This window comes from Budorcas taxicolor, chromosome 3, assembly GCF_023091745.1.
Source record: "Budorcas taxicolor isolate Tak-1 chromosome 3, Takin1.1, whole genome shotgun sequence".
In the NCBI taxonomy this organism is placed as follows: Eukaryota; Metazoa; Chordata; class Mammalia; order Artiodactyla; family Bovidae; genus Budorcas; species Budorcas taxicolor.
Window position 1 is genome coordinate 10,990,028 of NC_068912.1, and position 21,478 is coordinate 11,011,505.

General features: G+C 42.1%; 2 protein-coding genes across 2 annotated transcripts; both read right to left on the reverse strand.

Annotated features, from left to right (window-relative positions):
- Positions 1-5,862: 5,862 nt before the first annotated feature.
- Positions 5,863-6,819, reverse strand: LOC128045302 (olfactory receptor 10J1). Its single transcript, XM_052637799.1, has one exon. The coding sequence runs from the start codon at positions 6,790-6,792 to the stop codon at positions 5,863-5,865; it is 930 nt and encodes a 309-aa protein (XP_052493759.1). The 5' UTR covers positions 6,793-6,819.
- Positions 6,820-17,606: 10,787 nt separating this feature from the next.
- On the reverse strand, positions 17,607-18,542 carry LOC128045218 (olfactory receptor 10J4). The gene has a single exon (XM_052637713.1). It carries the CDS (start codon positions 18,540-18,542, stop codon positions 17,607-17,609), a length of 936 nt encoding a protein of 311 aa, XP_052493673.1.
- Positions 18,543-21,478: the final 2,936 nt, after the last annotated feature.

Genomic DNA, 21,478 nt, shown 5'->3' on the forward strand with positions numbered 1-21,478 from the left:
TTGGTCTATGACAAATGAGGCAAAAATATAAAGTGAGAAAAAATTCTCTTCAATAATGATGTTGGGAAAACTTGGCAGCTACATGCTGCCAAAATTAAATTGGATCACTTTCTTATGCCATATACAAATGTAAACTCAAAATGGATAACAGATTTAAACATTAGATCAGAAATTATAAAACTCCTAGAAGAAAACATAGGCAGTAAACCCTTTTCCATTGGTCTAAGCAATGCATTTTTTGGATCTGTCTCCCTAGGCAAGGACAACAAAGTTAAAAATGAATAAATAAATAAATATCAAACTAAAAAGCTTTTGCACAGTGATTGAAGCCATCAACAAAACAAAGGCAACTGACTGAACGGGAAAAGAGATTTGCAAATGATATATATCTGTTAAGGGGTTCATATCTAAACTGTATAAAGAACTCATTCAATTCAATAAAAAAAAAGTCTGATTAAAAAATGAGTAGAGGGCCTGAATAGACATTTTTCCAAAGAGGACACATAGGATAGCCAACAGACCACATCAATAACACTACTGCTACTGCTAAGTCACTTCAATCGTGTCCGACTCTGTGTGACCCCACAGACGGCAGCCTACCAGGCTCCCCCATCCCTGGGATTCTCCAGGCAAGAACACTGGAGTGAGTTGCCATTTCCTTCTCCAGTGCATGAAAGTGAAAAGTGCAAGTGAAGTTGCTCAGTCGTGTCCAAACCTCAGCGACCCCATGGACTGCAGCCTTCCAGGCTCCTCCATCCATGGGATTTTCCAGGCAAGAGTACTGGAGTGGGGTGCCACTGCCTTCTCCGAACACTAGCTATCAGGAAATGCAAATCAAAACCACAATGAGATATCACCTTGAACCTGTCAGAATGGCTATTAAAAAAAAAAGATAGCAAATAGGAAATGTTGGTGAAGCTGAGAGAAAGAAGCCCTTTTATATTTGGTGGATATGTAAATTGATGCCTATACTATGGAAAATGGTATGGAGATTCCTCAGAAAAATTAAAAACACATTTATTATATAATACAATTCCACTCCTGGGTATCTATGCAAAGAAAATAAGACTAATTTTAGGAGATATATGCACCCTTATTTTTATTGCAGCATAATTTTACAATAACCAAGATATGAAAGCAACCTAAGTACCCACTGATAGATGAGTATATGAGAAGAGGTGATGTGCGCGCACGCGCACACGCACACACACACACACACACACACACACACTGAAGTATTAGTCATTCATTATAAAGAATGAAATCTTGGCATCTGGAACAATGTAAATGGACATAGAGGTTATTATGTTAAGTGAAATAAGTCAAGCCAAGAATGAAAAATATAGGTTTCCTTGGTGGCTCATGCGTAAAGAATTCACGTGCTAATGCAGGAGACAGGGGTTCAGTCCTTGATCTGAGAAGATCCCCCATGCTGTGGAGCAATTAAGCTGGTGTGCCCCAACTATTGAGCCTGCGCTCTATAACTTAGGAGCCACAACTAATGAGCCCACATGCCGCAACTACTGGAGCCCATGTGCCCTGCAGCCCGTGCTCTGCAACAAGAGAAGCCACTGCGATAAGAAGCCTGCACAGCGCAGTGAAGAGTAGCCCCAGCTGGCCACAGCTAGAGGAAAGCCCACGCATCAGCAGAGAACCAGAACAGCCAAAAATAAGACAAATCCTTTATAATTTCATTTATATATGTAATCTAAAAAAAAAACAAACAGAAACAGACTTATGGGGAAAACAAGAAAAAAAGCTTTGGTTGTTGCCAAAGGGGTTGGGGGTGTGGGAATGGACCAAATAAGTGGAGTGGATTAAGAGGTATAAACTTCCATTTACACAATGAATAAGCCATGCCCCACTGTTTAAAAAAAACAGAACTCTCCTCTTACGGGAAGTAGATTTGTCTAAGCAAATCTAAGGATTTGCTCAGTAGGGTTGGGGAAGTAAAGACATGAAGAATATTTATTTTTATTGGAGCTAGAACTGAGTTTCTTACCAGACTTACAGCTTGAGCTGTTGGAGGTTCTCTAACAAATGAGAGCACTATAGACCACAGTAGTGACTTAAAAATCTCTCTATTAAATACGTAGCCTCACTCTCTACCAGTGATAGGGAGTGATATGTGATTAAGGAGAAGTGAACTGACTGGCCAAGAACCTGAATTTGTCTTCTCTTATTTCTGATTCAAAAATATTTACTAGAACTAAAAGTTTCTTACTTCTGTGCTCTCATTACCTGTTTAAAGTTTTCATTTAGCATTCATCATTCTGCCAAATATATGTTATGTATTATATTTTATATAATGCTTTTGTATATTTTACACTATGTATTTTATATATTACATATATTGCAATTAGCATAATTTACCACTGTCCCAGCACTTAGCGCTGGATCTAACCCCTTTAAGTAACAGCCAGGTTTGCTTATGAAGCTCTAAATGCTTTTCTTGGATTTGATTTAATATGGGAGAAAGTAGATACTCATGTTCCCTAAAATCTTAACTGATTCTATATGAATAAGACTGTACCGATTTGAACTGCTGCTGGAAATGCTCTTCCTTTGAGGATCTGCTTTGGCTAGAATGAGGATCCCAGGTGGCTATTTCACAGAGGGTTTTTTCTTTTGAAAAATGTTCAGGGATGAGGTTTTGCTTTATCTGGGAAGTCTAAGGCCCTAGGGTATTTGAACTTTGCTTAGCTTGATTTCTCTTGTCCATCACTATCCATACTGTGAGTTGCCCTTGAATGATGATATACTCTGTGTGAGTGTTAGTTGCTCAGTTGTGTCCTCATTGTGACCCCATGGACTATAACCTGCCAGGCTCCTCTGTCTATGGGATTACCCAGGCAAGAATGCTGGAGTGGGCTGCCGTTTCCTTCTCCAGGGGATCTTCCTGACCCAGGGATCAATCCTGTGTCTCCTGAATCACTGGCATTTTCTTTACCATATACTTTAGGTAAACAGAAAATGCCAGCCAGGTGGTGCAAATTCAATTTTGCCTTTACCCTTTTTCTGTCTTAGCCTTATGATCTGTACGGTTGGGAGCCTTATCCCTGCCTTCCTCCATGGACTGTTCTGAAGACCTAGTGAGATAATTTCCGGGAAAGCATTTTGTGTTAAGGGCCACATTATGGAAGAGTTACTTTCCATAAAATGATTCTGTGCATGAGTAGTAACCAAAATAATCCTAAGGAACAGGAAAGGTTCTTCTTGTGTTGTTTAATCCAGCCAAATATTCAGTGTGAGGCTGCAACTGTTTAGCAGGTCAGAATTTCTGTGGCTAGGTCCTAAATGGGCTATGGCAAACGCTGTTGAAAACATCTGATTCTATAGTGTGTGACTGTGAAGCAATTGTGTTCAAACAAGGTTTCTGGAAAACCTGGGTGATAAATATTCTAGAAGTCCACAGTGATAAGGTATTCTGAATGATGCCCGTCAGCAGCTGCATAGCCCTAGGAGATGGTCCCATACATAGATCAAGACAGCCTTATTGCCCAGGTAACAAACATTTATTTCACTGAAGCTCAGCATGCAGGACTCTTTCTTGGTTTGATGAGATTAGCTTTACATAGATCACAAAAAAGTATCCCAAGGCTTATGTCTTTGTTATTAAATATTAAACATGCTTTCCCCATTTCTCTATCACATTGCATTATGGTGAGTTCTGTGTGAGCCTATCTCCCCTTCAAGACTAGGAACTCCTTTGTTCAAGGAATAGTGCAGTTTATTTTGATATTTTCCATGTCTAGCCCAGCATCTGGCATATAGTAAAGATTCCATGAATGTTTATTGAATGACTGTCAAAGCTTTTGCCTGCAATACTTTGTTTTTCATTATTCAGTTTTTTTATTTTCCAGTTAACAATTTCTCTTAATTTCTTTTAGCCATTTTATATACTCAGAGAACTTTAGGTATAGTTTGATTGTTGTCATTGCCTCTATTGATCCTAAGAGTGGGCCTGGTATTTCTGTTATGATCTGGAAAGCAGACACATGTGCTGTTTGGGTCTCTGTACCTTCTTTTGAAGGCTCTTCTGAGTAATGAGTCTGCCCTTTAATTCTAGTACAAGTTGTGTTTAGAGGCCATCATGCCCCCTGTCTGAAGTCTAGCCTAGACACTGACTTGACAGCGAGTCCCTTCTCCTCACCAGTTACTCATTTGAATCACAAGCCCCAAATCCACATGAAGTTTCTTGGTCAGCCTCTGCTCCCCTGCTCTTTATGACTGTCTGATTCAACCTCATCACAAGGGCATAATTATTTCTATGTGTGACCTCCAAATATTATAGCCTTATTTCCTTTTGCCCCATTATTTTCTTGGCTTAGAGTCTATAGATTTCTTACAACTTCTTAGATGTTTTGGTGGAGCTAAGTAAGGACAACAAGGATGCCAGAAATTCACATAGATGCCTCATAAACTGAATACTAGTTTTCCTGAGTCTTAGGTGATTCTCACTGTTTAAAAGTTAAAGCTAGAATTCCTTCAGCAAGTCCTTCACAATCTGACTCCATTTTACCCTTCTGGTCTTATCTCTCTCCATTTCCTTTCTTGTACCCTGGGGTCAGCACACAATCAATTTTAATTTCCTGAACATTCCTCTTACTTTCATACATGTGAATATATTATTACTTCTCTTTGAAATTCTTTTCCTATAAAAACTTGCCCATCGGATAATCTCTTCTTGTAAGTGTTTTAAGACCAGTCCAGATTACAGATCATCTCCTCTCTGAAGATTTGACGTCTCCAATCAAGTTTCTCTTTCTTTCTCTCTCTCCTATTTCCCTTCAATTGTCAATATATCACTTGACATGTAGAATTGAAACTATATATTTTTTAAAGATTTCTTTTTGGTGTGGACTGTTTTTAAAGTCTTTATTGAATTTGTTACAATATTACTTGTTTTATGTTTTGGTTTTTTGGTTGCCCAGCACGTGGGATCTTAGCTTCCTGACCAGGGCTAAACCCGTACCCCCTGCATTGGAAAGTGAAGTGTTAACCACTGGAAGTGGTTAAACTAGGGAAGTTCCAAATCTGTATCTTTAAATGTTTGTCTTTGCCACTAGAGTTTGAGTTTTTTGAAGCCAGGCAATAAGGTTTCTTTTCGTTTTTGCTTCCCCAGACCCAGTCCAGGGCCTGATTCATCCTCATTGCCCATTACTTGCTTTCTGAATTAACGGCAGCGGAATTGACCTGGGAGGATCTTGGGATGTGCCCTCAAATGACTGTTAACATGGCTGACGAGATTTGGAATTGCTAGGATCTCTAATTAAACTGTCAGTGGTCACCATCTTTAATAAACAGTTTTGCTAGAAACTGGAATAAATTAAAGCAGCTGGGAGAGGAAATCTGTTTTTCCCTGGGCTATCTCATTCTGAGGCTACTTTTCCTGTTCACACAGTGATTTATGACTTGGTACGTCATGTACAAACAGATTCCAACAGACACTCCAGGTTGAGAAATTCTCATGCTCTTAAGAAGGAAGGAAGGGATTATAGGGAAGAATGTCCTTGATTATGTTTTTTTTTTTTTTTTTTTCTTTTCTAAAGGACCCTCTTCACTAAGCAGAGAGCCACAAGGAAACCAAGAGGTCAGGGAAAACTCCTTGGCCCACACTACTCTTCAACCTCTTCTTCAGGCATATCCCATCCTTGTTTGTTTAATTATCCATAAAAACAGGGCCAGCACTTCACCTAGGGACTTTATTTAAAGCTTCCAGACTGCTGGTTGGATGCTGCTTCTGTTCCTCTCTTTTCCTCCTCCACAAGGGGCAGGTCTCTGGGAGCCAAGGAAATGGGCTCAGCTCCTCACAGTCCTGCTTAGAGCGCTAAGAGCCTCTGAAAACCAGTCCCCACACTGTCAGGAAAGCTTCCTGCCAATGGCCCGGAGCAGAGCATCCTTGGCCTCTTTGTTCCTCAGGGTGTACACCACAGGGTTCAGTAGTGGGGTGATGACAGTGTAGGTCACTGAGATCAGCTGATCCTCATCCTTGCTGTTCTCTGACTTGGGCTTGAGGTAGGCAATGGAGGCACAGCCATAGTGCACAATGACCACAGTGAGGTGGGAGGCGCAGGTGGCAAAGGCCTTCTTCCGGCCCTCGGTAGACGTGATCTTGAGGATGGTGGAGATGATGAGGACATAAGAGATGAAGACCAGACCCATAGGCACAACGAGCACGAAAACACTGATGATCAAAGTCAGGATCTCATTGACAGTCGTGTCAATGCAGGAGAGCTTCATCATGGGCCGGATGTCACAGAAGAAGTGGGCCACCTTTGTGGCACAGAAAGGTAACCTGAATACAGACGTCACCTGTGTCGTGGCCACAATCAGCCCGATGCTGCAGGCCCCCCACACCAGCTGGAGGCACACCCTCCTGTTCATGATGACTGTGTACCTCAAGGGATGGCAAATGGCCACATAGCGGTCGTAGCCCATCGCTGTGAGCAGGAAGCAGTTAGTGATCCCAAAGGTTACAAAAAAGAACATCTGTGTGGCACAACCTGCCAATGAAATGGACTGGCTCAGACCCACAAGGCTGGACAGCATTCTTGGAAGAATAACTAGTGTATATATAGTCTCTGAAGTGGACAGCATGCTGAGGAAGAAGTACATGGGGGTGTGGAGATGATGATCGATTCGGATAATGATCACAATAATTATATTACCTGCTAGGGTTAAGATGTACGGTGCAAGAAACATCACAAAAAGAGTGAGCTGGTGCTCATGGAAGCTGGAGAAACCTTGTAAAACAAACTCAGTGGTGAGAGTGTGGTTCTCGCTCTTCATTGAGTGGCCACTAGATTGGAAGCGTAGAAGAATAAAAGTCACATAATCTCAGAAAAGCAGTTTAATCCATTTCTGAAACTGATTGAACTTTGTTCTCCTTTATAAACCTAGGGATACATTTTCCAGTGGCAGTGGAATACAGTTAATCTTTAGGTTTACTGATCATCATTTAAAATATTTTTGTTCTGTGCCCATCTATTATAATACAATTTCCTATGCATGCTGCTGCTGCTGCTGCTGCTAAATCACTTCAGTTGTGTCTGACTCTGTGCAACCCCATAGATGGCAACCCACTAGGCTCCTCTGTCCCTGGGATTCTCCAGGCAAGAATACTGGAGTGGGTTGCCATTTCCTTCTCCAATGCATGAAAGTGAAAAGTGAAACTGAAGTCACTCAGTCATGCCCGACTCTTAGCTACCCCATGGACTGCAGCCTACCAGGCTCCTCCGTCCCTGGGATTCTCCAGGCAAGAATACTGGGGTGAGTTGCCATTGCCTTCTCTGATGCATGTTAGAATCATCTAAGTTTTTTTCCCTGCACTGTATAACCATGTACATTCCCACTTCACCGTACTCTTCATCCTTGTCATCTGGAATGCTCTTCCTATCTTCCTCCTCTTAAATAAATTGTTCTCAAAACTAATGCATGTCTTCTCCTCCATTAATGCATATTGTCCTCTGAAATTTTCATGTTTGGATTATTGTCATCCGTCCTCTGTGCACTCTGTGGCTTTATACCTTTTACATCTGCATATCTCACTGACTCAGGATTATGCATGAATTTGATGCTTGAAAACAACTTGTTTAGGGATTGACTGGAAAGTTCTTTTATTTCAAGGCTTTGAATCATCCCCTTGCACATCCTTTAGGAAATAAAAGCAAAGCAGATTCAGAAATGTTCATCTTGTTTTCAAGAATGAAAAGGTGAATCTTAACCAGCCACCATCCACACTGCTGTCTGAATGATGGAAGTTGGCTGACACTTCACAGAATTGACTCACGTATATTGTAAACCATGGTACATCTTCATTTTCCCTAAACTAGCAGGCAAATTTACAGCTAATACAACTTTGTGAGTAGGAATACACCTACTCTGCAGAGGTGAACAGTCGTACTAGGGAAGATGCAGCAAATTCAGGTGTCCTTCATCTAAAGTAAAAGTAGGCTCTGAATATAAAGAACAGAGTTACACTAAACATACATCATTTTGTTGAAAGATGAGGCTCAGTCCAATTTATGTAATATTTCACACTTAGGTCCCTTTAGACAGTAAGCTCCTGTAGGCTATTTAAATTATATTCTGATTTCCTTATGCATATTCAGAAAAAGACTTTTTGCATAAAGTAAATCATATCAGTGAGGAAACTTAGTAGACATAGAGACCTCCTTCTAGTTCATAAAAAATTATTTAAGAGAAATTGAAGACCAGCTGTTAATCACTTACATTAAGAATGCTAAAAGAGAGTAAAGTTGCAAGAGGAAATATTTCCCAATAGGAAAATTCGTTTGACTCTAAAATAAATGACTAAAGACATTTATCTTCTGAGAGGCCTCCAGGCATAAACTAGGCATTGGTCCAGTTATGCGGTGGTATGGCACCTCTACTATGAAATAAAAAATGTGTGTTAGAGCTTTCGATTGTTCTAGTGATGGTCACGGATGCTGCTAGCAATTAGTGGTGCTGAATGTCCTGCAGTATATGTGATGATCCCACCCAAGGGAGAACTGTCCTGTTCCAAATACCAACAGGGCTTCTCCTGAGAAACCCAGGGCTAGAGTGTCATCTGATTCTGCCTGAAGTCTAGCTGTCTTGAGGTAGATGAATGGCTGCTATAATCTGGTGAGTATCCACCACCCTACGGAGCCTATAAGTCTTCCGAGAAAATCAAGGGCAAGAAGAGCAAAAATAACCTAATGAGAACCAACCCCAGCTATGACAAGAACTGTTATGTGCCATAAATTAAAGTCCGTCCATGAGCAATAACGCCCAAGTCAGTTCCTTTTCTAAAGAACACTTGCCTGTAACTGCCTAGAGCTGAGGCACAACAAGAGAGCTCAGCTCAAGGAGGCTGAGGAGTGAAGATGTAAGTGTCTGACCCCCTTGGCCCCAGTGTGCAGGTCAGGGAAGGGCAAGGTAACCAAAAAGAACCGTGACAGGTTGAGCAGGTAGCAGGTAAATACAAACTGGCAGGAACGTGGTCGGGCTTGAGAGCTGCAGGCATCCTTGACAACCCCTGTGTGCAGAAGTCTTCAAAGCCAAAGAAGGAGTTCCCCCAGGAACAGCCAGTGGGGCTCCTGGAGGTGACTCCCTGTAGACATCCTCAGAGCCACACTGGGGCTGGGAGGATACAGACAGTAGGTTCCTGGGGGGCTCATTGCGTGTAGGGCTCATTTACCCAATACTAGGGCTGGCATCTGGGGAGTCTGGGGAGAGTTTTTGCTTCAAGGAGCAACAGAATTAGAGAAAGCTGGTTTATTTAGTTCACTGTAACTTGTTCAAATAAGCACATTATTACTGGCCAGTTAGCTCACTTGGTTAGTGTGGTGTTAATAATAAAATAAAGAATAAGTACATTGTGCTTTTTTACATATGTGCCTTGGAAATCCATCGTTTACAAATCTAGGCAGCTCAAGCTTGGAGCCATATTACTTTGGATCTCATAAATCTTAACCCTCCCCTTTTTTTTAATAGGCAGGATTTCTACCCAGGGTTCTCTCTTTGAAATGAAAGTAGTCAAATGTGGCCATGGTTCTGCAGAGAACAGTTCACGCTGCCTGTCTTTCTGCCCCTGTGACATTCAGAATTGGAAGACATTGTCTTTAGATCCAGGGATCCTCTCTTGGGGGTTAGGAAACAGAGATGAGCCTCTGAACATTGTTCTCATTATTCAGATTACCTCATCTTCTCCATTTGGCAAACTGCTACTAGATTGTCAAGTCTCAGCCTCAGAAGTTACTTTTCACTGAAGACTTTCCATGAGTTAGTTTATTGCTTCTGTAACATTTCTTCCTTTAACACGAAGTACTTATCTATGCCCATTCATTCTTGGAGCACTAAGCATATGCTAGGCCTTGTGCTCATTGCTGGGCAAACAGCAGTGAATGAGATACTTTATAAAGCTTTGAAGGGTTCAGTGTTTAGTTACAGGTGATGGCTGTTGTTCAGTCACCTAAGTCATGGCTGACTCTTTGCAATCCCATGGACCGCAGCATGCCAGGCTTCCCTGCCCTTCACTATCTCCCAGAGTTTGCTCAAACTCATGTCCATTGAGTTGGTGATGCTGTCCAACCATCTCAACCTCTGTTGCCCATTTTTCCTTCTGCTCTCAATCTTTGCCAACATCAGGGTCTTTTCCAATGAGTCGGCTATTTGCAACAGGTGGCCAAAAGATTGAAGCTTCAGCATTAGTCCTTCCAATGAATATTCAGGGATAATTTCCTTTAGGATTAACTGGTTTGATCTCCTTTCTGTCCAAGGGACTCTCAAGACTCTTCTCCAGCACCACAGTTCAAAAGCATCAATTCTTCACTTCTCAGCCTTCTTTATGGTCCAACTCTCACATCCATACATGACTACTGGAAAAACCGTAGCTTTGACTAGATGAACATTTATTGGCAAACTGATGCCTCTGCTTTTTAATACATTGTCTAGATTTGTCATAGCTTTTCTTCCAAAGAGCAAGTATCTTTTAATTTCATGGCTGCAGTCAGCATTCACAGTGGTTTTGGAGCCCAAGAAGATAAAATCTGCCACTGTTTCCATGGCTTCCCCATCTATTTTCCATGAAGTGATGGGACCAGATGCCATGATCTTTGTTTTTCGAATGTTGAGTTTTAAGCCAGCTTTTTCACTCTTCTCTTTCACCTTCATCGAGAGGCTCTTTAGTTCCTCTTCACTTTCTGCCATTAGAGTGGTATCATCTGCATATCTGAGACTGTTGATATTTCTCCTGGTAATCTTTATTCCAGCTTGTGCTTTATCCAACCTGGTATTTCCCATGATGTACTCTGCATGTAAGCTAAATAATCAGAGTGACAGTATACAGTGTTGATATACTCCTTTCAAGAACCCCATGAACAATATGAAAAAGCAATAAGATATGACACCAGAAGATGAGCCCCCCAGCTTGGTAAAGAGTGGAGAAATAGCTTCAGAAAGAATTAAGAGGCCAGGTCAAAATAGAAATGATGCTCAGTTGTGGATATATCTGGTGGTAAAAGTAAAGTTCAATGCTATAAAGAACACTATTGCATAGGAATCTGGAATGTTAGGTCTATGAATCAAGGTAAATTGGATGTGGTCAAGTAGGAGATGGCAAGAGCGAACATCAACAGTTTAGGAATCAGTGAGCTAAAATGGACAGGGAAAGGTGAATTTAATTCAGATAACCATTATATCTACCACTGTGGTCAAGAATCCCTTAAAAGAAATGGAGTAGTCCTCATAGTCAACAAAAAGAGTCCAAAATACAGTACTTGGGTACAGTCTCAAAAATGACAGAATAATCTTGGTTGGTTAACAAGGCAAACCATTCAACATCACAGTACTCTATGTCCCAGTCACTAATGCCAAAGAAGCTGAAGGTGAGAAGTTCTACAGACCTGCAAAACCTTCTAGAACTAACACCAAGAAAAGATGTCCTTTACACTTTAGGGCAATGGAATGCAAAACTAGGAAGTCAAGAGATGCCAGGAGCAGCAGGCTAGTTTGAGTACAAAATGAAGCAGGGCAAAGGCTAACTGAGTTTTGCCAAGAGAGCACACTGGCTATAGCAAAAACCCTTTTCCAACAACACAAGGGATGACTCTACACATGGACATGATCAGATGGTCAATATCAAATTCAGATTGCTTATATTCTTTGAAACCAGAGATGGAGAAGCTCTATACAGTCAACAAAAACCAGACCTGGAGCTGAGTGTGGCTCAGATCATGAACTTCTTATTGCAAAATTCAGGCTTAAATTGAAGAAAGTAGGGAAAACCACTAGGCTATTCAGGTATGACCTAAATCAAATCCCTCATGATTGTACAGTTACAGGTGATAGACAAGTAGACTGCAATAATGCCACAAGTAAGTGGGACAAGAAGAAGATGGCTCTTGATTAGACTCAGGCTGATTACAAAAAAATATGTTGTAGGTAAAGTAAGACCAGAAGATTTTAGAATGGCTTCCCAGGTGGTATAGTGGTAAAGGAGCCACCTGCCAAGCAGGAGACACAGGAGCTGTGCGTTCAATCCCTGTGTTGGAAAAATCCCCCAGAATAGGAAATGGCAACCCACTTCAATAGTCTTGCTTGGAAAATTCCATGGATGGAGGAGCCTGGTGGACTATAGTCCATGGAGTCGCAAAGAGTAGGTACAGCTGAACAAACACACACAGAAACTTCATCACTTTTAAGGGCCTTTCAAATTACTTCACTTATCCCTCCTGTTCATGGGCTTCACTGTCCTTAGCAACTTGCCTCTAAAGGACCACCAGCCCTCATCAGCTACCCTGCCCCCTCTTCTTGTTTCTCTGGTGATTTTGCTTCCATGCTGGTAAAAAAAAGGATACTCAGCACTGGAATCTGATAGATTGATCTGGCAGCAGTACAAAGATAGATTTGAGGTTGGTGAAAAGAAGCAGCATGGTTGCTGACACAACAGGTCAGGTCAGAGGTAACTGGGATTGATCTGTATGGGCTGACAATGGTCCATATGAGAAGGAGAGGTAGGACAGACATATGAGGTAAACCAAGAGGGCTTATAACTGAATCAATGTGTGGATCAAGGGAGAAGAAAGAACAAATCATTATATAAACGACTCCCACCAGGTTCATTCACATCAGTTCCCTGATTATTCATAATATGCATAGCTTTTTGTAATAACTGATAAATCAAATAAATGATCTTTATATTAATGTTCTACCATTAGGTATGATTGGTGGCTATAGGATCTAAGCAGCAAGAATAGAACTGGGCAAAATAGCTCAGTGCTTTATGATGCCATTGCTTTGGGACAAATCAGGAAGATTTGGGAAATGGGGCACTGGGTAGATGGTATAAAAATGTGGTGTCAGGGAAAAAGAGGTTTTCAGCTTCTGAGTCAACTAATATTTATTGACTACTTTTATACTTCTTTTTTGTCTCACTTAATCCTCCAAATGACCCTATAAAGTCATTGGTACTAGTTCATTTTACAGAGGAGAAATTATGAGGAATCTATTACTCCATCAACAGTAAGTCTATTGGTTCAGTTCAGTTCAGTTCATTCACTCAGTTGTGTCTGATTCTTTGTGACCCCATGGACTGCAGCACGCCAGGCTTCCCTATTTGATGCTAAATGGAAATGAGTGCATGGTGACTATAGAAACAAAACTGGGGAAACAGCCAAGAAGATCTTCTATAAACTGCTTTATTTGGGGACCATATTCAAGTAGTTCTAGTTTATTCATGGCATTCACAGTAGTTTAGGATCCCAGGTCTAGCCCCTCTTAATGATGTTTTAGGATTGTCAATGGGAGTCTTTCAGAGACATGAATAGAACTCACAACAAGGATAACTGAGGTCAGCATTGTGCCTGACTGTCTTAGCTTGGGCTGCTATAACAGATATCACAGACCATGTGGCTTAAATGACAGGCATTTACTTCTCATTTCTGGAGGCTGGGAATCCAAGATCAAAGTGCTAGAAGATTTGATTCCTTGGTAAGACTTTTCTCTCTGGATTACAGATGGCTGCCTTTTCTCTGTGTCCTCATATGGTGGAGAAAGAGTGGTAGAGAGAGCCCTTTATCTCTTCTTAAAGGACCCTAATCCTATCACTTCACTTCATGACAAATAGATGGGGAAACAATGGAAACAGTGACAGACTTTATTTTCTTGTGCTACAAAATCACTGCAGATGGTGACTGCAGCCATGAAATTAAAAGATGCTTGCTCCTTGGAAACAAAACTATGACAAACCTAGACAGCATATTAAAAAGCAGAGACATTAATGACAAAGGTCTGTATAGTGAAAACTATGGTTTTTCCAATAGTCATGTATGGATGTGAGAGTTGGACCATAAAGAAAGCTGAGCACTGAAGAATTGATGGTTTTGAACTATGGTGCTGGAGAAGACTCTTGAGAGTTTGTTGGACAGAAAGGAGGTCAAACCAGTCAATCCTAAGGGAAAAATCAGTCCTGAATATTCATTGGAAAGACTGATGCTGAAGCTGAAGCTCTAATACTTTGACCACTTGATGCGAAGAACTGACTCATTGGAAAAGACCCGGATGCTGGGAAAGATTGAAGGCAGGAGGAGAAGGGGACAACAGAGAATGAGATAGTTGGATGGCATGACCTATTCGATGGACATGAGTTTGATAAAGCTCTAGGAGTTGGTGATCGACAGAGAAGCCTGGCATGTTGCAGCCCATGGGGTTACAAAGAGTCAGACAAGACTAAGTGACTGAACTGAGCTGAATCCCATCAGGAGGACCCCACCTTCCCTCCTGACCTCATCTAAACCTACTTCTGGCAGGCTCTGTCTCCAAATCCCACCACATAAGAGCTTAATTTCTACAATATGGGGCTGGTGGTAGGGGGACACAGTTCAATCCATAGTGCTGAACTTATATCTACTTTCAGACTATCCCTGTCTCCATTTTTTTTTTTTTTTTTTGACATGAAAGCTCCAACAGTTCATATCTCCAGCTTGGTGATGGTTGGATAATAATAGTTGTACTACTTATAACAATTGATAGAAAAAAAGTTCCTGAAAAGAGAACTACGAGTTTAGTAATTTGTGCTTTCAAATGATTTATGGTACATTTAAAAATAGTCACACATGTCTATGTAAGTATTTATACATCCTGCCTATGAAGGTTGATTGCATACATGAAATCTCAGACTTCTTGCAATGTCTCTGAGGCACCAAGGAGAGAAGTGAGAATGGCTGATACTCTGAGTATTTGGTTAGACCAGTCAGCGGGTTGGGCACAGGTCAAGGAAATCTGGGTAGGGACACAGAAAGGCAGCTGAGTGGTTTATTAAGACATGGCAGGTGTATCCAGGAAGTAACTCTTGGAAGACCCTGGAGGATAGTTAGTGCCTTTTACTGTAACATGGGATCAAAGACTGTAGGGGAAGCCTCTTTACAAACTCAGGACCTCCTGGGAGGAGGGAACTCACTCTATGAATGAGACTCTGTAAAACTGCTGCTAACACTGTCCCTTCAGAGTGAGATAAAAAAACAGTGTTGGGGTGCGGGGTTGTAGAGCTAATAGCTGTCCTGCTTCCAGCTACCTGGAGACATTATGTGTCTGTAACCGTTTTGACTCCTGACAATGACCTTGGGTGGTTGATATTGTCAGCCCCGCTGTGTAGATAGGACACAAAAACCAGGGAGTTGAAGCGACTATCCCTAAGACACATGCTTGTAATATTGGACCCAGGATTGGGATGCATACTGCTCTGGCCCCAAAGGCTGTACTCCATCTACAATCTCGCACTTTCTCAGCATCTTCTACTTCAGGCTGTCAGCATTTTGAAAGGGGGAACAGGAACAAAAATAAATGTGGGTATGATGATGGGTACAGGGGTTGGGTGCAGGAGGAGAAGGGGATGACCGAGGATGAGATGGCTGGATGGCATCACGGACTCGATGGACGTGAGTCTGAGTGAACTCCAGGAGATGGTGATGGGCAGGGAGGCCTGGCGTGCTGCGATTCATGGGGTCGCAAAGAGTCGGACATGACTGAGCGCCTGAACTGAACTGAACAGAGGTTGATGATCTAATGGTCCAGATACCTGTGTTTCTCCTGTGGACTTTGACCTACCTGAGATTTCCTTTGTCCTTTCATTTTTGGAGCTGTGCTAAGAGGAGAAAGGATAACCAAGATATCTGAGGAGAAAGTATGCTACAATACATGATCTCTGAACTTCCAGACTGATTTTCCAAGATCCAAGGACATTCAAATAAGATTTGAGATGTGTATAAATCCACAATGTATGGAGCTCCTTCTTCTGCTAGTCTTTAACAACTATAAAGGAGAAAGCCAATTCAGATAATCATCATGAGATCATAATGCAGCTATAAATTCTGGGGTGAATTGCTTGATTTTAAATCTTGATTCTGCCACATACTAGCAGTATGACCTTAAGGAATTTACTTAATCTTTTCAGGTCTCAGTTTTCTTGTCTGTAAAATAAGTTTAATAAAACACCTTATAAATTTACAGCAAGGGTTAAATGAGTCAAGTGAGTAAACTTATGCCTGCTCTTTAGGAGATATTCAATACATGCACCAAAAGGGGATATCACCAAGGTGTATGTGATTGGGGGGTGTGGGGGTGGAACAATCTGGGAGTAATGAAATAAAAAAAGAAAAGAGGAAGAAGGACTGTCTGCTGATGCTAATTGTATTTTAGCTGTCCACAGATGTCTTCCTTCCTTCCTTCCTTTCTTGTTCTTTTTTTTTTTTTTTGGCCATGCTGTGTGGCATGTGGGATCTTAGTTCCCCAACCAGGGATTGAACTTGTGCTCTTGCCTTGGAAGGACAGAGTCTCAATCACTGGACCACCAGGGAAGTCCCCCTTTCTTCATTCTTTTAATAGTTACTGAGTAGTTACTGGGCGCTGTTTTAATTGCAACAGCTGCGGAGAAGACACTCAAAAAGTGACACCCGAGTGTTGGATGTAGGTGTCACCTGGTTCGGGTTGGGGTTCTTTGAAGCAGAGGCTGAAACAAGGGCCCAGGTACAGGGAATCGGTTACGGAGTATTCTCCAAGGAAAGGGGGTGAGGGCCGCAGGGTGGAATGAGGGGAGAGCTGAGCAAGGCTTCAGGCTCACTTGAGTCTAATTTCAGCCTGATTCAGTGGAGGGCTCTACAGTTACACTCTAAAGTTGGTCCCATCTTGAGACTACGTGAGCGGCCTTTGTACCTTCTGTTTTAGCTAGGCCTTGGCTATAGACCATCCCTTGTAAAGGGTGGGGGTGGGGTATATGTCACATCTAAGAAAATTCCCTTTCAGCCAATGGCAAATCTTCAGAGAGGAGGGCAGCTATGAGGTGTCAGCACTCCAGCATTCACAAGGCTGGATACGGGTGGGCCAGCCCAGTAGAGGAGACCTGGGCAGAGCATTGATAAGGTTTGTTATAGGACCCAGGCTCTTTGGAGACAGGGGAATGGATATGAAGATGAGGGCTCTTCTTTTGCAATTTTCAGATATACGGAAAGCCATTTTTATGGTTGTTGCTTCGGCTGCTCAAAATTTACACTTCTCAACCAGTTTGTAAGTTTGCAGTCAGAGCCTGTGTCTGACATAGCTTTCCAGGGTTATATATGTAGTAACAGGCACAGGGTTGGGCATTAATGGAGTGATTTTGTAAGAAATTATAGTGTAAAATATAGCATAGGAAGTGTTACATGTAAATAATGGAGAACTTGTTATTTCATGTCCCTGATTTTCATGCTGAGGCCAGGTTTAGATTATATAGATTCCTCTGTTACGATACCATATTTTCTTGCCACCCACACTGCTGGTTTACAATCCTTATGCCAAGGGTAACAAAAGCAATGTCTAACATTATAGTACAGCACCTGAATATGCTTTATCTTATCTAATTTCTATCAAGCATGGTACACTCATCTATCAGTCTTCGAAAATCCATCCATCACTTCCTTCATTTTAATCTTTGCCTTCTTGTTTCACTCTATTCCTTTGATTTCCCAGATGCTTCCCAGATTAGGTACCTGGAGCCCTCATACTCTCTCTTATTTGATTAGCTCCCTCACTGCTACACCTCATCAAACATTTAAAATTTTGATGTTATTGAGAATGACTAGCACCTAAGAGACGGACTTTCTGCCCAAAGCTCTGAGCAAGGCATCCTTGACCTCTTTGTTCCTGAGGCTGTATACAACAGGGTTTAGGAGCGGGGTAATGACAGTGTAGGTTACAGAGATCAGTCTGTCCTGCAGGGAGTTTTGTGATTTGGGTTTTAGGTAGATGAAGGAGGTACAGCCATAATGGATAATGACTACTGTGAGGTGTGAGGCACACGTGGCAAAAGCCTTTTTCCGACCCTCAGCAGATGCCATCTTGAGGATGGTGCAGACAATCAGGACGTAGGAGATAAAGATCAAGACCATGGGCAGAACAAGGACGCACAGACTGATGAGCAAAGTGATCAGTTCTTTGATGGTGATATCAGCACAGGCAAGCTTCATTAGGGGCCGGATGTCACAAAAGAAGTGGGAGATGACACTGGCATCACAGAAAGGCAAGCTGAACACAGAGGTTACTTGAATGGTGGCTGTGCTCAAGCCGATGCTCCAGGATCCCCCTGCCAGTTGTATACAAGTCTTCTTGCCCATGATGACTGAATATCGTAGGGGGTTGCAGATGGCCACATAGCGGTCATACCCCATGGCCGTGAGCAGGAAGCAGTTGTTGACACCAAAAGTGAGATAGAAGAAGAGCTGAGTGGCACAGTCTGGAATAGAGATAGCATGTTGGGGGCTGAGGAGACTGGACAGCATTTGGGGGATGATGGCCACTGTGTAACAGGTCTCAGAAATGGACAGCACACTCAGGAAGAAGTACATCGGTGTGTGAAGCTGATGGTTGTGGCAGATGACTGTCAAGATGATAGCATTGCTGGCAAGGGTCAACAGGTACAAGACCAAAAAGACCACAAAGAGGATGAGTCTGGGCTGCCACCCAAAAATTGAAAAGCCTTCAAAGGTAAACTCTGCCACAGCTGTGAAATTAGGTCTTGGCATTGAGAATCTGGGTCTGAAAGAGATGAAGTGAGATGGTTGAACATCCAGGCTGGAAACAGAATACTGGTCCAGGGCCATCATCAGCCATGAGCAGGGATTCACAGTGGGGGTAGCTCTGGGTTACAGAAGCTCTCAGCATTCAGACACTGGCCAAGTGTGTGAAGACCTCTTAGGATACTTGGGGGCCTGGCATTGGAGGCAGATATCGTAGGGATGGGAAGAGAGTAGATATGTAAACGGAGTAGTGAAAACACCTAAAAAGCTTGGCTAGAAGTTGAAAGGTGGAGAGGTAGGTAGATGGACCAGAAAAATAGATCGAATGATAGACCAGAGCAGACACAGCCCTGGAACTCCATCCAGAGTCATCTGTTTGGACCAGCAATGGCCCAGCACATGTTAGAGACAGTGTAAAGGCATATGCATAAAGACAGAATCCAAGCCAGGGACAGAAATCTACTTAAGTCACACTTCTGAGAGGTAAGAGGCCAGCCCCAACTCTGGTCAGAAGGGCTTGGCAAATAAAGATACATAATACTACTTGCTTTCATGGTTCAAATTAAATTCAAAATAGCTAATGTCTATAAGACTTCCCTTGTAGCTAAGCCAGTAAAGAATCTTCCTGCAATGAAGGAGACCCAGGTTCAATCCTTGGGAGGGGAAGATATTCTGGAGAAGGAAATAGCAACCCATTCCAGTATTTTTGCCTGGAGAATCCCATGGACAGAGGAGCCTGGCAGGCTATAGTTCACAGGGTTTCAAGAATCAGACATGACTTAGCGTCTAAATAAACCACCATAGCTAATGTCTGGAATAAGGCCATGAGAAAAGAGACTACTTTTTCTATTTCAAATTAATTATTACTTTTTCTATTTGAGATTCTAGTGTGTGGACCCAGGATATTCTGTGGTCCAGCGCTAACTCTTTTCTTTTCAGCCCTGCTTTCTTTTCATGTTCTCCAAATACCATTTGCTCTAATACCCAAGTCTCCTTTCTTCTTTGTGGAATGTATCCTAGTTTCTGCTTCCATTGTCTAGTCTGTAAACACAAGGAAGAGACTGAAACTTATTGAGAGTTTGAAGTACCAGTAACTGTAAACAGATGAAAACAACAAAATATTAAACTTTATAGAAATCTCCAGCTTTAAGCCCAGTGTAAGTCAAGGGATGCTTAATTTTTGTGTGTGCTCATTTCATTTGTCTCTATTGGCTCATCTATAAAACTGAGAGGATAGTATCTACTCATAGTGTTACTATGGAGATTACATGAATTACTGTATGTAAATAGCCAAGCACAGTCCTTGATACATAATAGGCAAACAATACATTACATTTCTATTTCCCTCTCTTCATCTGTTCTCCCCAACCCCACTCTGCCTGATTCTGGGTTCTACTTGCGTGTGAGACCCGCCTAAACACACATATATTTATTCTCCCTCTCTTCCTCCCTCCCCCATTTCCCTCTCTCATTCTCTCTCACTCTCTTTCTCTTGTGTTTGGGGATGATTTTTGTCACAAATTTCTTCAAGATCTATTAATTGAAAAGTCCAGTCCTCACTTTCCCTTCCTCTCCCACTCTAGATTCGCAAATGGGGGTTGGGCATAGGGCTGGTCTATTTTCAGAAGTAAGGCCAGCTCCTCTTACTTCACATGTGACTTTACAAACATTTTCTCATCTCTTTAGGCTTCAGTTTGTTCACCTGTAAGATGAACCCAGTACTAATAACTATCTCAGAGGACTGATAGAGGATTACATGGGGAGATGCCCATAAGGCATTTAGCAGAGGCCCCGATGTAGATCATGGCGTCAATAAATGGCAACTGTTGGAAAAGGTGAGCACAGATTTCAAAATATGAGTCATGCAGGTTATTGTGTTATCTTCCTTTCTCCTCTCCCAAGCCTGACTTCAAGAAGGTAGTTGGTCTCCATCTAGCTAATACTCGTGGTGCAGCTTGCAGATTAGAGGATGTTTTTCTGTCCATTGGAGATGTGAGGATAAGGAGGTAGTGGGGGAGGAAACACAGTATTCAAGGAGGGGAGATAATCCCAAGGATCAGAGGCGGATCTGCATTGGGTGGGAATGGAAAAGCCATTCCCAATGCAGCAATATTACAGGCATGCCTGTGTCCAGCACCTCTGCTTTGAACTCTTACACTCATGAACCCAATATTTCAGCCAGCCAGCCAGCCATTCACTGACTCTCCCTTCCTGGCCTCTGTATATCTGGGGCAGGACTAGGTGGGGACTTCTGTGTTCAGGGAATACATGTTTTACTAGAACAGAGGGGGAAAATCAGATTTGCTCAACCAGAATCAGATGTTCCATTTTTCTTCTTCAGTCCCTACAGGCCAGGGATGTGATAGAAGGTTGAGGGGAGAAGATAGGACTGGATGCCACCAATTACCATGCTTCATTCATATATGTTGAGCTTCAGCTAACTTCTTTGAAACATCTGAGATTTATACAACTAATGCCCAAATAACACTTCTGCATGACTTTTTAGTATTTATAATGGTCTTTATTTCCCAAGTTTTGTGACACAGCTGTACATTCATTTTTCCACTTGACAATATTCTTAGGAAAGAAAATAAGAAGGTGATAGTCCATGAGGCAAGGGTCATAAAGCTACATCTAGCCAGACAAGAACCATGCTTCACTGAGTCATGGAATATAACTTACATCTTACAGGCAGGGCTGAAGCACTGTCTTCTAGGAGGGCAAGACTTGTGAGTATAGAACAAAGACTGGCAGGACTCCTGCTGTGTGTGGCAGACAGGGCTCCCAGAGAATCTTCTGAAAGGGAGGGCTAAAAGAAAAATTCAGAGTCCACCAGGGTCAGTTTGTTCATTCCTTTCTCTGATTGGTCAGATCTGGGAGTAACAGATGAAAAGCGATATCAGCTCTGCTGTGCCTCCTTATAGCCCTGTTCCTTTCATCTA

Bases quoted from the DNA above. Each gene is read 5' to 3' on its own strand.
- LOC128045302 (XM_052637799.1), bottom strand. From the start codon at position 6,792: ATGAAGAGCGAGAACCACACTCTCACCACTGAGTTTGTTTTACAAGGT.
- LOC128045218 (XM_052637713.1), bottom strand. From the start codon at position 18,542: ATGCCAAGACCTAATTTCACAGCTGTGGCAGAGTTTACCTTTGAAGGC.